We start from the raw sequence: 18,044 nt of genomic DNA on the forward strand, positions 1-18,044 counted from the left end.
ACTGCTTTCGCATTAATTATTACAATAAAGGCAGAAATGTAAATAATGTACTGCTGAGACACAAAGAAGAGCACAATGCTACCCTACCTGCTTTTTGATCGAATAATCACAATAGGCTAGTTGTCAGAAACTAAGCCCCATCCGTGAGGAAACATACACTCCCCAGGTGGAAGCAGTAACACAGCCAGTAACAAAAACACAGACTATAATCAGTCAGTACACGCAAACTGATAGCTGAGATGATGAAATAGGAAGAGACAGTACCAGTGATCTGCTAAACTACTATTATTATATAGTTGGCAGCATTCTGGATACATTAGAAAAATGGGACAAGAAGGAAAAAGAAAATGCTACAGATAATAGAGAGGAACAAATTAATGGGTTTGACTCAGATAAGGACAAAGATGAAGTAAAGGCTTACATCTTCAACAAAAATGGCAATCTGAAGGCTACAGTTTTGGTACAGGAAGCAGGGTCAGTTCTGCATGGTTCTGAAGAGGAGGCATTGTTGGATGAAGGGGGTTGCAATGATAATGAGGTCTAGAAACCTGTCAGCTGTATGACTTGACACAAACTGTAAAAGCAGAAGGCCTGTTATAGATAGCATGAGCAGGGACACAGTTGCTCAGACATAGAGAGTAGTGTAGCTGATGTGCAGCAAATGAAAGTAGAGGAAGTCGTCAAGTGCTTTGATTTAAAATTAGTGGAAAGGTTGGCAAAGGCAGTTGAGAAGGTAGAGATTGATGACCCCATGAATCTGAGTGTAAATGTACTTGCAACTGAACAAAATTACTTTACCTGGAAACAGAGTGAAAAGGATTTATCAGGAGACAATTATGAAAAACCTGTTTAGAATAGAATAACTCACCATATTGTATAAACTAACATCTCAGGAGTAACAGAGTGTTGTCTTCTTGATAGTGGCAGCGATGCAAGTGCTTTGTCCCAAGCATTCTTTTATTCTATTCCTAACAAGAATGAGCTAACTGCATGAAAGTAAGTGAATTAAGATGCAACTGGAAAAGTTTCTACACCAGTACAGCACAAAGCTTTGATTCCAATTGATACAGGTAACCTAATAATAGATTATCCTTGCTTAATCATGCTCAGTTTAAGTATTGAAATATTAACTGGCACAGGTCTTTTAACGAAATATCAGGGAAAGATTGACTTTGATCAGAGCCACTTAGTATTAACTTCACCTGATTCTCAAGTGATTACAGGGCCCTTCATTGGGAAGTATGTGGTAAGTAATAATGAAGCTTGGGAACTGCCTATTAGAGTAATGAGAAATAAGGGCTAGTTGCAGAAACATACTGAATTCCAGAATAACAAGCAAGGTACTAATGTGGAAGAGAATTATATCCTGGCGGAAATAGAGGCTAAGTACAGTCAATAGATCAAATTTCTGATAAAAGAGTCTTGGACAGAAAAACAAGGCATGACGCAAAATAATCTCCCACTGGTTTCAACATTGGTGAACTAGTGTTAGCCAAAACTAAAGAAAAATCTAAGAGAATTTCAGTGGAAACAAACAATTTTATGCATGTTTATAAAGGGCCATTCAGGATAATAAGTAACCTGATGTGAATGCATACCGCTTGAAATACCTGGAAAGTAAGAAAGAAACAGGTCTATGAAACATTGTAGACCTGGAGCCTTTCAAAATTCAGTGATTAAATTCTGTAGGTAGTCTACCACTCTTTGGCGAATCCACAGTTTGGTATACTGTGTGGTCCCAGCTCGATGAAACTTTATTTCCCTCTCAAGTTTCACTCTCTTCTTCTGTACTTCCTTTAGTAAGTAAGGAATATATGCCTAAATGTCATACATATGTATTATGTTTGCAATGTCTTCCTACTAAGTAAGAATGGTCCCAAAAATGATGACTTACAAGAAAATACGAGAGGTACTTTGCAGTAGTAAATTCTAAATGTTAAAATAACAGTGGTAACTTTAGAGCACCAATGATAGAAAAATAATGGCTAAAATAAATAAATAATTAACAAAATCCACAAAATGGATTAGTGACAGTAAAATGCAGATACTCTGCATTAAGAGAAGTAATTGAAACTGAAATTCCCAAAAATCTGAAACAAGAAACTTTACCAAAAAAGTGATTCAAAGAGCTCTGAGCACTATGGGACTTTGCATCTGAGGTCACCAGTCCCCTAGAACTTAGAACTACTTAAACCTACCTAACCTAAGGACATCACACACATCCATGCCCGAGGCAGGATTCAAACCTGCAACCATAGCAGTTGTGCGGTTCCAGACTGAAACACCTAGAACTGCTCAGGCACACCGGCCAGCAAGAAACTTTACATAAATTAATAACTTGCAGTTGGAAGTAAGATTGTCTGTAGGTAGGAGAAGGTATGGGTAACAAAATGGTGCTACTAGAGGCAAGCCATAGCATTTTGATATTAATTAAAGAAGATGTGTGGAAGTGGTGTGAGGATCACACCAAGAATGTGAGTAAATAATGAGGTTCGCAGGCCAACAAAGATAAAAGTGTCGAAATATATAGAACAGTGAAAAATATGGATAAATGAAAATAGGGAGAAACAGGAGAAATGAAGTCAGTAAGCTGACATATATAGTAAAATAGTGGAAAATTTGTGGGTAATTCTGTCATGTCTCATATAAAGGCTGAAAATGCATAATCTTGCTTAAGGCAGATGGTCATTTAATAGATAAATATTGACATATACATACAACAATATAGGTAAACGAAAGTGTTAAGAAATGCAGATTGTAGAGTATTGGTATGTTACAATAAAAACAGCTTTCTGATTATGTGTGTGACAAAGCAAAGTAACTGTTGTCAAACAAATTATTTCCTTAGTATATTAAATCGTACAATAATTGAGCCATATGAAGATAGAACTTACATAGGTTACTTGATTTTCCAAGTAAAGCAACATCTGAGGTAATGAAATAAATTGCAAACTAGCCCATTAATTCTTATTAATTAAGCAAAATGTCAAGATTTTGTGAAGTAACATATTGCCAATAATAATTATGAAAAAGTTAATAATAGTTTTCTAAACAATAAAATTTTAAAGAGAAAAATTCTTTCTGGTAACTTCTCAATTGTTTATTTAAATTATAGAAGGAAAATAGAATACAAAATGTATTTTGTTCTCCCTTAGATGTAAGATGAGAACAGAAGCTTGGGCTATGTTATCTCTTTCTCAGGGACGTGGAGGCATCATAAAAGGCGGCCTACAATCTGTATTGGAGAAGGAAACAAGAAAAGACACGTGCAACAGTGACTCCTCACCTTTTCCCTTTTGTAACAGAGTATAGTTAACAATGCTATACTTAGTTACTTCCCACCCTCTACCTTAAATATTTTAGTGAAAGCGGTTTGTAAGGACACACAACAGTTCCCACAGCTGTGATTAAATGAGTGAGTACTGAAAAACAAAAGGTTTTTGTGTCTTTCTCTTCCAGGTAAAGACTGAAAATTCTAAATCACAAAATTAATTTTGTAATAACTGAAAATTTTAGTTCATGTTTCTATGTTATTTATGTATACGATTTTTAAAAATCCACTATATTATGTTCTTCTATGTATGGTTACCTTTGTGGGTGTAGTATTAAAGAAAATTATGCAAAAATCAATTTTATTTAAAAGGGGTCACCTACAGTAACATAACTTGTTTCTAAGATGTGTTCAAAAACACATTTTTTTCACAAAAATAAATACGGGGTTATGTGGCAAAACAAGCACTGTATCATTGTGAGAGGTACAGAGGCGAGCAAGTTTGCCGGGACTTATCCCATTTCACTGCTACTAGTACCACGTTATCATAACATGCCAGTGGGTAGCATACAAAGTGTCGCATCATGATCTAACAATGAAATTAAATATTAAAGTAACTTTTTCAAACTCTGTCAGGCTATGCTTCACTATATTAATCTTAATGTTAAATCTCAGAATGATTAGATGAGTAAGTTTTGTTAATATATTACCTAAAGATAAAAATAAGTGGTGCTAAATAATGCAGCTACAAAGCTAAAAATTGTTCATAATGTACAAATGCATTTCACAATCAAAAGTTACACACCACAACTTGATTGAAGCAATATTTTGGTCAAAATCGGTGTTTTTACAAAAAAACTGGAGGTGCTAGATACTTGACTCAGAAAGATGAATATTTGTATGTTGCCGCAGTTTGATATACAAACATCAACTACGTGACCCCCATTATGCTACCTCTATTAGTTTTCAAGTTATTCACTATATTTGGATCAAAAATGTCCCTATTCATGTAACATTAAGTATCATTTGTATTTGTTACAGAAAGTTCTAATCACAGCACCCGATTACTATGATGAAGTAATACAGTTGAACCAAGTTTCAAGACTTTAGTATAAATAACAATCATTACAAGGAATCTTAAAGAGGCAATTGAGCTGTCACTTTCTACTGCTAGTTCCACTGTAAAAATCTAGCCGCCAATGTTTAAATGCAATCGAGCTAAGACTTTTTCAGTAACTAAAGCCAATTTAACTTCATACATACAAAAATTAAGAAGATTATAAATTGTTAAACAACAGAGATTTATTAATTAATATGTGTCTAAGAAAGTGGCCATTTAGATGCTGCTACCTGTGCCTAGAGCACTTGATAGCAGATGTTCCTTTCGGTGGTCTGCTGCACACATATATAAATACAGCCTGAGAGGAAGTGAGAAGACATACTTTGCATTGAGATGGCAATCTGTCCACATCAGTCAAACACTGGCACACACTTTGCCTTGGATGATTTCAGAGCTGGGCACCTACCTAAAGTGTTTTTGCTGCAAGTAGAAAGTGAGAACTGCACACCATCCTGGATTGCTTACATTTCATGGATGTAACTTTTTGTACACCGCCAGTAATGTTGACAAAACTGCGTGACAAGTTATAAGATTATTTTCCACTTTTGTGGCTAGCAGCCAAGTTTTGGTGATTACAAGTCAGGGCGGTACACGCTTTTACTTGCAAATTCCCATAGAAATCACCTCTGAACTGTTAATAGTGCTGTTTTCGTAGGGATATTATCATCATCATTAGAGATATTATTATTTATTGTGTATGTGAACTTTTGCTGAATATATCAATCATTTAAAACTCTAAACTTTTAATTTATAATTATAGTGATAGTTTCTTGATGCTGCTGAGTAAATAGCAAGTAGGAACATTTTCTTTCAGTGAGCACAATGAGTAACATGAACTTTCAGACTGGAAATTATGGTCAGTATGTTCTCCATCACTTTCTGGTTGACTGAAAATATAGTTTTCAGGCTCTCGTAAACAGCGATGATAATTTACCCACCGTCTCACAAATTGAATGCAAATGCATTGCTCCTCTTACTCTCCATCTCAAAAATCGCAAATTGTGTGACATAACATTCCACTCAATACAGCACTGAACAATAGCCAACAGACATACAACAATGAAACTTCCAGCAGTTACACATTAAACACAGGAGTGTGCAGGGATGCCAACTGCATTTTGCTCCAAAACACCATTGGTGCAAAAATTGTGAATGTCCCAGAATTATTTGAACAGACCTCATAAGTTGCATTATTCCTAAATGCCAGTGGATGTGCTGCTATATCTTTAAGGGCTACACATGCACGACAGAAACAAGTATAATGTTGGAGCAATGTATGGTTGGTCAGACACAACACTGATAAAGCAAAATATTTCTACAGCTGTATCAACTGCAGCTTGAACATAACGCAGCATACGCTGCAGTGAACAACAGTAAACATCCTGGATATCAGACAGCACAACAGATAATCACACAATGAAGCTTCCAAATTTATATCTGCCAACAAAGTTTTTGAAAATGAAATGCATAGCCACTGATTAAAAGCCACTTGCAACATGAACTGTGGGCACTAGCAGAAAGTTGATCTTTTCAAAACTATGAGGTACTGGCAGCTGCGCTGCATATAAATTTTCCCATAGCTGCTGATGGATCCATAAATGGGTGGAGATATCTCGAACCTCAGTTTTGTAGGCACCTTTCTGCCCTCAGTAAAGAATATATGGCATGCTCCTATGTCTATTTCTTGTTTCCTGGAATAGAAAAGTAGTTTTGTTTTGTTTTCTTTACAATATGTGAAATAAATAATATTGTTATGTTGTAAACAGAATCAGGTCCCAATCTGAAAGTAGGATTGTCAGTGAATTACAACACTTAGTACTGAAAGCATGTTTTATTGCAAACATCAATGTTCGTCAGAACAGAACTTAACTCCAGAGCAGAGAGTGCAGCTGTTTATACAGACATCTAATATTGCAGAATATACAAACATAATAAAATTCAAGAACCTTCCATAACCAATAAATACTAAACGGCAAATAACTGCAGGTGATCAGATCTGAGATAGTGACCCACAGTACGCCAGCCATACATCACACTACACTGCTCCCGACATTGGTCCCTCTCCTGGAGAAACAGCAACCTGCTGTTTCAGAAGTTCTTGCTGCAGCTGACTACAGCACCCTCCATGATACAGATCTTGTCAGCTGCACTTTGTATGTCAGTCCTGACAGATCCTTGTGTTTTGGTCATGTCATCAATTCCTCTTCATTATGAAGAGCATTGAAGGTAGCACCTCCTGTTTATCTTTCTCCCTGAATGAGAAGCTCTCATTGTCAATTTGCGCCCCAGGACTACAGTAGGTCTTCATCCCCAGAACATGGGCGATATTTCTGCGTTTTTGTCTTCATTATGAAGGGTCAGGATCATCAACTTTGTCATAATGTCCAAGTGATGAAGGATATGGTACAGCTCAAAGTGGTGTTTTAGTAACTTTCAGGTATACCCACTTCCTGTCCAGGCATAAAAATACATACCGAGTTTGCTGATGTGTACCTCACTGACCTGTGCTTGGTGCTACAGTGCTATCGGTCTTTTTCCAGGGCACCCAAGGTACAGCAGCAAGCCAGCTGTCTCGCTTCTTCAGACCTGGTGATGAAGTGTTTCATGATCTACACCTGAGTATTGTCCAGCTGAGACAGGAACAGTGTAGTCTTTGCCATTTCACCATCACGACCACAGAATGGAAAGAACATTTTGAATCCAGTAGTGTCTTGCTTTGCTATGTTGAGTTCGAATGTCACAAGGGACAGTATTGTATCCCAATCTCTTTGTCTGACATGAACATACATTGAGAGCATGTCTGCATTCTGTGAGACCATTCATTTCTGGGCAGTAGGAAGTTGTCAGCCTGTGGGTGATGTCGCAATGTGAAATTACATCTCATGTCAGTCTCAAAAACTTTGCCACAATCGGAGATCATCACATGGATGTCTTCTACAAGAAACCTTGTAATTTCTGAAGCTTTGGCAGTTGGTACTGTTTTGGTGACAAGAGTAGTGGCTGAGGTAATCAAAGTAAACTATTATTGCTGATTTGTTGAGTCTGGGAACCTCCCCAAGACATTCAGTGCAAATCAATGGAATGGTGCTGCTGCATGCGGAATTGGTATCAGATATCACGGAGATAAATGTGGCACGTGCTCACATCACTGTCACTCCTTATAGTGGCTCACATAGTGACTAATCAATTGGTAAAGATCTGGCCAGTGATACCTGAATCTGATAGTGTTTAGAGTCTTCACGAATCCCAGCTGACCTGGTGGTGTGTCATGGAAAACTTTAGGGTAGCTGGCTGTATATGAATTAGAAAGACAAGCAACCATTTCTGCTTCACTGGATCATAGTTCCTCTTACACAAAGTTCTGTTTATTAACTGGAATTCTCCTTTGGGCAGTTCCTCATCCTCCAAGGCTTTTATGGTTTTGATCAGTGCTGGCACATGATAATGGAAAGTCCGTCAGGAATATACATAATGGAAGGAGTAAAAGTGATAACACAGTTTATAGTTGATGCATTGAATTGTTGATAGGCACATAAACAGCAGTGAGGGCATCAGATGAACCCTCCTTCATACATACGTAAATACACATACACCTGTATGGCACTGTCCTGGCACTACAACTCAAATGGGGTGAAGAGTTGTGCCAAATGGAGCATGCAAGGGGAGGACAACACACACACACACACACACACACACACACACACACACACACACACACACACACACACACACATGAGAGACTGTCACACATACCACGCTCATGCAAACACACTCAATTCACCCACACATGAGAGACTGTGGTCATTTTGTGTGTGTGTTTTTTTTTTTTTTTTGTCTACTTCTGATGATGGCCTTGTTGGCCAAAAGCTCATTTTGTGACAGTCTTTTTGTTGTGCCTTTCTGTGACTCAGCATCTCTGCTATATGGTGAGAAGCAACCAGTCTTTTCATAACATTGTTACATTCCATCCTGGATTTTCCATACTGCCAGGACTATTACTGGAAAGAATGACTGATGTTGTGAGGACAAATCTCATCTACATAATTCAGAGATGCTGGTGTCCCGTAGAGGATCAACATAGCATGGGTTGTGAAGCAGCCATTGGAATTAAGTGTATAGTGCTCACCAGCAAATTCTGCTTCTGAATAGTCAACTCTGCTATTGTCTCTAGTTTGACAGATTTATAGCAGTTTTCACAGATGGTTCTACCTCTAATGGATAAGGTACGTCAGCCACTTGATGGGGCAGGATATACTTGGTAGCTGCATTTGACTGGCCTTGTACCAAGATTTGCCACTGGGGTATGACCTATGTGGCAAAGGTTTAGGAGTTTGTCTGGTGTAAGGTTTATTACATTTCTTTCAATCCACCCATTTAAAGCAAGTGATTATTTGTTACCATGTCTAGTAATTCCGTGTATCATTATTTATGATACATGCAATTGAAAATGGTGAGTGTCAAGAATTTTTAATTGAAGTGATGACAGGAAACTAACTTCCAAAATTCGTATAATTAAAATCAAAGATATGCAGAAAATATTTAAAATTGTTAGAGATAAAAGAACATGTTTGAAGCATGCACAGAGTATGTCTAATGTGCGCATACCCATACTACTGATTTCCTTTAAGGGCTCTTCAAGCAGAATGAACTTTCAGTTCATACTCTCAATTCCTACATATGTATGTTTATGTCAAAAGCCTTTTCCATTTGCATTACTGCTGTTTGAAGCTGCTCTAAGAAATCTGGCCTTCCCTGTAAAAAAACTTAATATTTAATGACCTATTTCTAGATGCTTAATACCGTTCAAGAATGAATCTGTTTGTCCAAACATGATTAGTGAATGAGACGACTTTGTTGTTAAGGTAAGAAGTGAGTATGATGAAGCTGAAAATTAAGTAAACATACAATTAGAGAAATTTACCTTGTTGGCTGCCATAGGAAAAACAGACTTCATAAAAGAGGAATGCCAGACTCTGTCTGCCCTTGGAAAGAAGGTTAAAGCAATTCATTTAGTTAGCAGAATTATAAACGACACTTACTAAATGTGGTGTTTTTGCCACAGACACCATTCCAGACATATCACATCCTAATTCATAGAGTGGCATCAGAAATTCTGAGTACTGCCGTAAGAGGCAGCCACACAGCAATCGTGGCCACCAACTGATAGCAATTCACACACACACCCTCCTTCGCAGACACAGGCAGTGACACTATAAAAGCATATAAGAGGCCACCACAACTTATGATCAGGCCCTCATTCAATCTTGTGTTATAAAACTGAATACTCAGCCTCTCGCAAAGTGATTACAGCATATTACGAACTTGACATATTTAGACTGTACATTGGATTTGACTGAACTTTTGTTCTGCAAACTACTGAAGTTAAGTTAATGATATTCACTTAACTGTTGCCATGTGTCTCCTCCTCTGTTTTCTGCTTTAGAACACATGCATCACCACAGGATACAGCACTATATTGTTGTGTGCCACAAATAAACTAATTTCATAATCTACATCCTTTTGGTTTAACATGCAACACATTGTTATATGTATTTGTCTAGACCTTGCGTTATTCCCGTGGTACATTACAGTCAGTTATTTCCTGCTGTTAGTTAAAGCTAGTTGGATAAGAAAATAAAAGCCAGGTCTACATTCACATAGAAAAAGCAAAGGTAACACAAATGTTTACACATATATACAAACCCATGCAAAGTAATATGTTGTGACATGATTGTCTGACGGTATGATCACTTACAAGTCTTTGTACACACCATGATAAATCTGACCACATCTTTGTCATTTCAAATGGTTGGCACATGCAGACATACAAGACATTTTTAGAGTTACCAGAAAAAAAAAACATTATTCTATGAAAACTCCATTTCTTTGAGTGTGTCCAATGTGTATGCAATACCCTAATTTCATGTGTTAGGAATTTCCAGCTTTGCCAGATACAGCTGTGCATTAATTTCAAATAAATAATATTCACTATATCAGAGAGCATTCCCGAACAAATTTTCTGATAAAGGTTATTTCATTTACCGTGATAAAGTCTCCTTATCGATTTGAAAGTGATTTACCAAATTCAAATCTTCAAAAAACTTGAAAACATAGCACGTTGTTTCAGGAACTGGTATTGTGCGAGGGGAGAAAGACCAATGTAATAATAGTTTGTTGTCATGACTTCCTTTGCAATTAAGTAAGTTTTGTACATCCTCTGCATTCACCTAAGGAATGGAAATAGAAATATGTGGTTTACTTTTTGTTACTACAGCAAAATTGCTTACCATTATTTACTGAAGATAACGACAAAGTAAAATATTTTTATACACAATAATGGTTAGATTTCCATTTTTAAAATGCAGTTGCTTACGAACAGACAATCTAATTAGAAACTGACGGAAAACAAGCATTTGTAGAGATACATACAGTATTTGTATGGGAAAAATATTGCTAACAGAAACAATGGCACACAAAAAATTTATGAGTTTTCTTTTCTTTTTCCTTTAGATGCATATAAACTGAAAGTTAGAAGCACTTTCATAAGAATGGTACGGAAATGTAGTCATGAAAATTTAAAGAAAAAAAAATGAGTACATAAAAAAGCAACAACAGAAATACATAGATCTTCTATGACATTTCAGGATTGCTGCCGGATCATGTTGACTTCTTGTCACAATACATCAGCTGGCAACCGTCCAGCATCTTCAGGTGAGTGTCCGCCACTGAAGGCTGCCAGTACATAGTGTTGGCTTTATAGCAATAATTGGCACACAAAAGCATGCACACTGGCACGCTTCACACTATTGACATCTGCACCCTCTGCAAATAAATACTGTTCCCCCTGTGGCATGCAGGTGCAAGTCCGTCCTCTGTCAGAGTGCACGCTCACAACACTAAAAACAAATGTCAGATGCTGCAGACGTCTCATTGTGAATAAAACATTTTCTCTCAGAAAAAATAAAAGAGGTCATCAGGTCCCAAGCCTTCTGCAGTTGAAAGCCGCTGTCACAATTTATCAGATTTTATGTTAGACATATTTCCACAGATTCTTAATCACTGAATCCCAAAAGGATCTCACTGGGGTCAGTATTTTTGTGGCAGAATAATCCATATAGTGTCCTATGGTAATAAAATTCTCAGCTACGACCGACTTACTGGGCTGCGAAAGGCAAGTGTGATGCTCATGTTGAATCCACCTTTCACGTACTGTGCTTATCGTCTCATCTGTGTAAGCCTTGCCACACTGGCAAGGAATATTGTAAATCCCAGCCTTCTGCAGACCCACATTGTCCTTTATCAAAACAAGAAGAGCACTAATCTTCACCGGTGGCCAGAAGATTACTTTAACTTCATGTTTCCCTGGAATCCTGCCACCTTTAGACCTGTGGAAGGAAAGCCCTGGACTTGAGCAGCTCCTTATCTTCTGTGTCGTCACGTCTCCTTAATGCTGTACTAATCTGATGTGGAGAGTAACCGTTATCTATTAACACCGACTGTAGGTGTTCTAGTTCCTCTGTACGGCCGTCTTCATAAAAAACAACATGAGTCTGGTGCACCAAAGTTCTATGGACAACGACTTTTTGTGAAGGGTGATGGCAGCTCAATGCTTGCAGATAAAGGGGGTTTACAGTAGACAGGAAGCCCCAATGACCCATCCACTCTCCTAGAACCCAAGCCATCCAAAAATGGTAAGCAACCCTCCTTCTCTATTTCCATCATAAACTGGATGTTCTTGTGGACTGAATTCAGATGTTGCAAGAATCGTGACAGTTCTTCTTCAGTATGGGGTCATACTATAAAACTGACATCTATGTATCACCAGAAGACTCTCCGTTTAAGTTCTGCCAAATCAAGTGGCCTCTCCTTAAAGTCTTACACAAAAAAAGTTTGTTATCAGAAAGGACATGATGAAAATGTGCTGTTATATCAGTCACGATCTTATTGCTGATGAGTGACAAAGATCCCATAAAAGGAACCTTAGTTGAAAGTGAGATGACATCAAAGCTCACTAGTAAGTTATTCTATTGATAACATCAGCAGAGTTGTGAACATGATGCATGCACTTCCCCACAAAAGGTCTCAGCAGAAAGGCAAGATGTATAGCCAAATCATACTTGGGGGTGTTGATATTAGCAACAATCTACTACTGTCAATATTATTGAAGACTTTGAGGAGACGGCACTTGATTCGACAGAACTTAAAGCGAGTCTTCTGGTGATATGTAGATGACACTTTTGTAGTGTGGTGCCATGGTGGTGAAGAATTGTCATGTTTCTTGCAACATCTTAATTCAGTCCACAAGAACATCCAGTTTATGATGGAAATAGAGAAGGATGGTTGCCTTCCATTTTTGGACGTCTTGGTTACTAGGAGAGTGGATGAGTCATTAGGGCAGTCTGTCCATCATAAGCCCACACATACAGACCTTTATCTGCAAGTTTCAAGCTGCCATCAACCTTCACAAACTATTGGCATCCTTAGAAAATTTGTGCACCAGGCTTATGTTGTTTCTGATGGAAATGGCCTTACAGAGAAGCTAGAACATCTACAGTCGGTGTTCAAAGATAATGGTTACTTTCGACAACAGAACTGTACAGCGCTAAGGAGGAAGAAACGTGACCACCCACAACATCAAGATGTGAAAGGAGCTGTTCAAGTCCAGGGCATTCCTTCCACATGTCGGTAACCTTTCATCTAAAGTAGGCACAATATTAAAAAAAAATATAAAATTTAAAGTAATCTGCTAGCCACTGGTGAAGATTAGTGCCCTTCCCAGTTCAGTAAAGGACAATCTGGGTCCGCAGAAGACCAGGATTTACAAAATTCCTTGCCAGTGCGGCAAAGCTTAATACATCAGACGATAAGCACAATACATACAAGGTGCATTGAGCATGAGAGCCACACTTACCTTTCGCATCCCAGTAAGTCAGCCATAGCTGAGCATTGTATTACCACAGGACACACTATGATTTATTCTGCAACAAAAATCTTGGCACCGGTGAGATCCTTTCGAGATTCAGTAATTAAATAATCTGTGGAAATACGTATAATGCAAAATCTTATAAATCGTGACAGAAGCCATCCGTTGGACAGGACTTGGGACCCAGTGATCTCTTTAATTTCTTCTGAGAGAAAACATTTTATTCATAAGACACATCTGGCGACATCTGACCTTTTTTTTTTTTTTTTTTTTTTTTTTTTTTTTTTTTAAAAAAAAGAGATGCATGTGTGCATTCTGACAGAGGATGGACATGTAGTTTCACCCTTAAGCAGGCACCTGCACGCTGCAGATGGAACAGTATTTGCAGAGGGTACAGATTTCAATAAATGTCACTGCTATGACAGTCACCAATGCCCAACTTGGAATTAGGGTTCTGAGTTACTTACTCTCATACTGTTACTTTTATTTTTTTCCACACATTTTCTTTCAATAAACGCAAAAATTGGGACAAAAAGCAAAGCAGAAAGCCAGCTGCAGCACAAAAATTGCTGTTGATGTTTTAATAATGTAATTACTGAATATTCAAATATGCATTACGCCAACTGAAGATGGGTGAAAGCCCGAAACATGTATTGGCTTAACTAAAAATGCATAAAAAAGTGGCTGTTTGCTGTGTTTATTAAAATAAAATAATTTATTTTCTTCTGCCTTTCACTGCAGATGAAAGAACTGTTTGTACAAAAAGCAGCAAGAGTATGACTGCAGACTCCCTTCCACTGCTGAACATAATATTTGGTTAAGCGATTAGCATGAAACTGGTTTTGGCATGTACCTCGACATTTTTTCTCATCTAGCTCGCTGTTTATTTTGTATTAGTGCTGCTCACTTGGACTTAATGATGACACAACTTATCACTGTGTTAACAGAAGCAGTAATGAAGGAATAGGAATGAGCTTGCAAATGTAAAATAACAATGGAATGGTTACAAGACAATGTTTTGTGTGACTGCTGCATTTTATACAGAGCCATACCTGTTAGATGGTTAATGCATTTTATAAAATATGGATCATAAACTGCATCTGGATAATACGTATAACCTTACTGGCTGAGATTAATCAATGACAAACAAACTGACATTTGTGATGCCTCTAATGGATGAAAAGTCAAACCTAAGAAGAAAAATATGTATTTCGTACCTCTGGCAGAACAATCACAAACTTAAAAAGTTTGTCATGGATGAATCATAACTCATGACAAAAAAGACTTAGAATTAACCTCCAGAGAAATAGTTTTGGACTTAAACAGATTGTCATCTGATTTACGGGCTAATTATCTAACAAATGGAATAGATTTTGTATTCTCTGGAATTAACAAAATGAAAAAATCTTTTAGACATTATTCTAATAGTCTATTTAGTGTGCAACATATATTTTATGGTGCTGACCAGTATAACAAATTATATATTAGCTAAAATGGTACTTGCGAATTACTTTTGGTATGTTGCAACAAATGAGATGGTACTGACTGTGATACTTCAGAAGATCACAATTATTAAAAATATCATTAGAAAACATTGTGATTTCCAAGTTTGTGATTATCTCACTCAGAGGTAAAGTAGCAATTTGGTTGTGGTGACAGACTGATCTGTAGCTTAGCCCCAGTTCTAGGTTGGACTGTGGTACTCTAGTTGTGAGTTGGCAAAGCAATGAGTGTGAAAGCAAATACATCTGTTACTTAGCCCAAGGTCTATGTTAGGTTGGAATGTGACAGTTTGGTTGTAAGTTGGTGAAACCACCAAATGTGGTAGCCTGATCCTGTAAGCTCCCCTCCCCTCACAATTTTAGAGACCTGACGGCGATCCTAATGGTTGACTATCAGATTATGGGGTGAGAAGCAATGACTACACAGAAAACCAGAATGTAGCCTAACAATACTTGGCAGAACAGTAAGTATTTATAACAGAAGTAATCATAGAAGATGTTGACGTTCCACTATAATAAATTATGAATTCCTATAACTTTATTTATTCACCTTCAAACAATGCAAAACACACTTAACTGTACCACACTCGTTTCTATGATGATACTGACGAATTTTAAAGCTCATGTACTCCAAAAACGCTGCAGACAATTCATTATTCCTATTCCAACAAAAGATTGTGCTCAATTGTGTAGCTAAACATTTTATAATTAATTTCTCATATTTATGGCTCGGTATCCTTACAATCTATAGCTTAGTCTGAGGTTAGGTTGGAAGGTGACATATAGGCTGTCAGATGTTTAACAATAATTACTAACCACATCTAAAACATGTTGCAAGTGCCTGTCTTGAAATGTTGAAATGCCAACATATTGAATTTTCAGACAGGATATGGTGTGCAGTTTTACCTGAGTGATATGTTTTCTGCTTGAAATTGTAACCCGATAGGTCATGTCTACACCAGGACATAAAATATCCTGTTTTTCCTCGAATGTGGATTGACCTATCAGATACACCAACAAGTGGAATATATTGGATTACATCTATCTCACAGTACAGTATTTATTTTGTTGCTTTTGTCTCACAGTTCCATTTTGCAAAAATTCTAATACAATGCGCAAATTCTAATACAGAATTACCACTTCATATGGTACAGTTTATAAGGGTGATTAATTGGAGACATGGGCTTGACTTTTAACAATTTGATGTTTTCTTTCTTTCTGTGATGACATTTGTGTTCTCTTTGACTATTATGACCAAGTGAATAGTTTGGCAGTTCTCTGAACAGTGATCAATTTTGAATGTGTGGTTATCAGTGAGTTCTTTTTTTGAGTTGCTGAAATGAGCCAGTGAACTGATCTGGAATGTTCACACAATTTAAAAGGTCAGAAGCAAATCGTACATTGGTATGTGGCTATCGGTTTCGTCACGAAAGACAGAAGGTGTGACCTTTGCCAAACAAAAATGAAGTTGGTACCAAAGAATAATTTGAATGATGGTTTTATATGGTGGTGGTGGTGTGTATAAGGAAATAATTGGCAAGAGAAACAATGTTCAACAAGGAATGGTCCTTGGTCTGCTTGTAGCAAACTATCAATAACTGCAATCTTATAACTGACACACTTTTGCAGTTTTAAATTTAGCAGCAAACATATTTTGTAGAATTAAAACTGAAATCACTGTGTGGATAACTCATAGGAATATTGTAGAGAAGTATGTTTTCTATTTGTTTAGACAAAAACAAAAAACTTGGTGGGAAAGACATAACTGTCGAAATTGATGAACCCTTATTTCGGAAAAGAAAATTTGATAGAGGAACTAATGCAACAAGACAATGGGTATTCAGCACCACTGTAAGAGGCACTCATAAGTGTTATTTTGTGTTGTCAAAGTAAAGTCAAAGGAGGTACTTCTGGATATAAGAAGAAAAGATCTTAGCTGGGACAACTATAATGTCTGCCTGTTTCTTATAAGCAGCTATCAGGTGAAGGGTTCAAGCACCTCCCGGCAAAAGATATCCTTATTTCAAGAATCGAAGTACAGGAATAGATACAAACAGTTTTGATTTATATCCAACACAGTTAATCTGAGTTGCAACACAATGACTTTCTCACAGGAATGTTTGTAACATATCATCCACACCCTGTACAACTATCTGATGCCTTTCTGTTTCTCTGCTAATAATTTTGCTGCTTCCTAGCCCCTCCACTTGTAAATTAGACCTCCTCTCTTCTTTGCTGATGGTTATTTTGACCAATCAATGTGAAAACTAACAAATGTGCCCCTATAAGCCACTAAACAGTAATTGACTTCTCCCCTCGAACTACAGGTTCAAGGCTCTAGAACATAAAATTCTCAAGTCCTTTTGTGCTCAGGACCATGTATAATACTTTGGGATCGTTGACCTAAATTTAAGTATTGTAAAAGATTGTGTAATTAACTGGTAACCTAACATCATTACATTACTGAACGAAATAAGTGTGTCAGTTGAGAGTGAGTAATTACAAGTGTGACGTTCCGAGGTGAAATGAATGACATTAAATACTTCATGCAACTAAAGAGCTATAAAGCTATCTGCAATTACTAGCCATTTACCTTTACACAAACATCAAACACTAGGTTCCTGAAGATTAAATAAATATTCTCTGGCAGTAAATACAAGTTTCCAGAATGAGATTTTCACTCTGCAGTGGAGTGTGCGCTGATATGAAACTTCCTGGCAGATTAAAACTGTGTGCCCGACCGAGACTCGAACTCGGGACCTTTGCCTTTCGCGGGCAAGTGCTCTACCAACTGAGCTACCAAAGCACGACTCACGCCCGGTACTCACAGCTTTACTTCTGCCAGTACCTCGTCTCCTACCTTCCAAACTTTACAGAAGCTCTCCTAAGAACCTTGCAGAACTAGCACTCCTGAAAGAAAGGATATTGCGGAGACATCGTCTCCTAGGAGACGAGGTACTGGCAGAAGTAAAGCTGTGAGTACCGGGCGTGAGTCGTGCTTCGGTAGCTCAGTTGGTAGAGCACTTGCCCGCAAAAGGCAAAGGTCCCGAGTTCGAGTCTCGGTCGGGCACACAGTTTTAATCTGCCAGGAAGTTTCAGTAAATACAAGTGTTACAAAAGTACAGGATCAATGTTGCTGCATAGTAAGTATGCGTGCACCTAGAAATGCACTTAGTTACTCAAAATATAATGATGCACCCAACCCACACAACTCATATAATATTGTAA

The 18,044-nt window shown here is 37.5% G+C and overlaps 1 protein-coding gene and 1 non-coding gene across 2 annotated transcripts in view; one reads left to right on the plus strand and one right to left on the minus strand.

The window, feature by feature from the left end:
• The window catches only part of LOC124619592 (cGMP-dependent 3',5'-cyclic phosphodiesterase-like), a 269,537-nt gene that overhangs the window by 84,999 nt on the left and 166,494 nt on the right, over window positions 1–18,044 (minus strand). The window contains exon 8 of the mRNA XM_047146093.1: window positions 10,434–10,618. Within this exon, the coding sequence (XP_047002049.1) occupies window positions 10,434–10,618 (185 nt within the window). The remainder of the gene's footprint in view (window positions 1–10,433; window positions 10,619–18,044) is intronic.
• Trnal-caa lies at window positions 17,813–17,887 on the plus strand. The gene has a single exon. It is a non-coding gene; the product is annotated as a tRNA-Leu (tRNA).

This window comes from Schistocerca americana, chromosome 6 (assembly GCF_021461395.2).
Source record: "Schistocerca americana isolate TAMUIC-IGC-003095 chromosome 6, iqSchAmer2.1, whole genome shotgun sequence".
Taxonomy (NCBI): domain Eukaryota; kingdom Metazoa; phylum Arthropoda; class Insecta; order Orthoptera; family Acrididae; genus Schistocerca; species Schistocerca americana.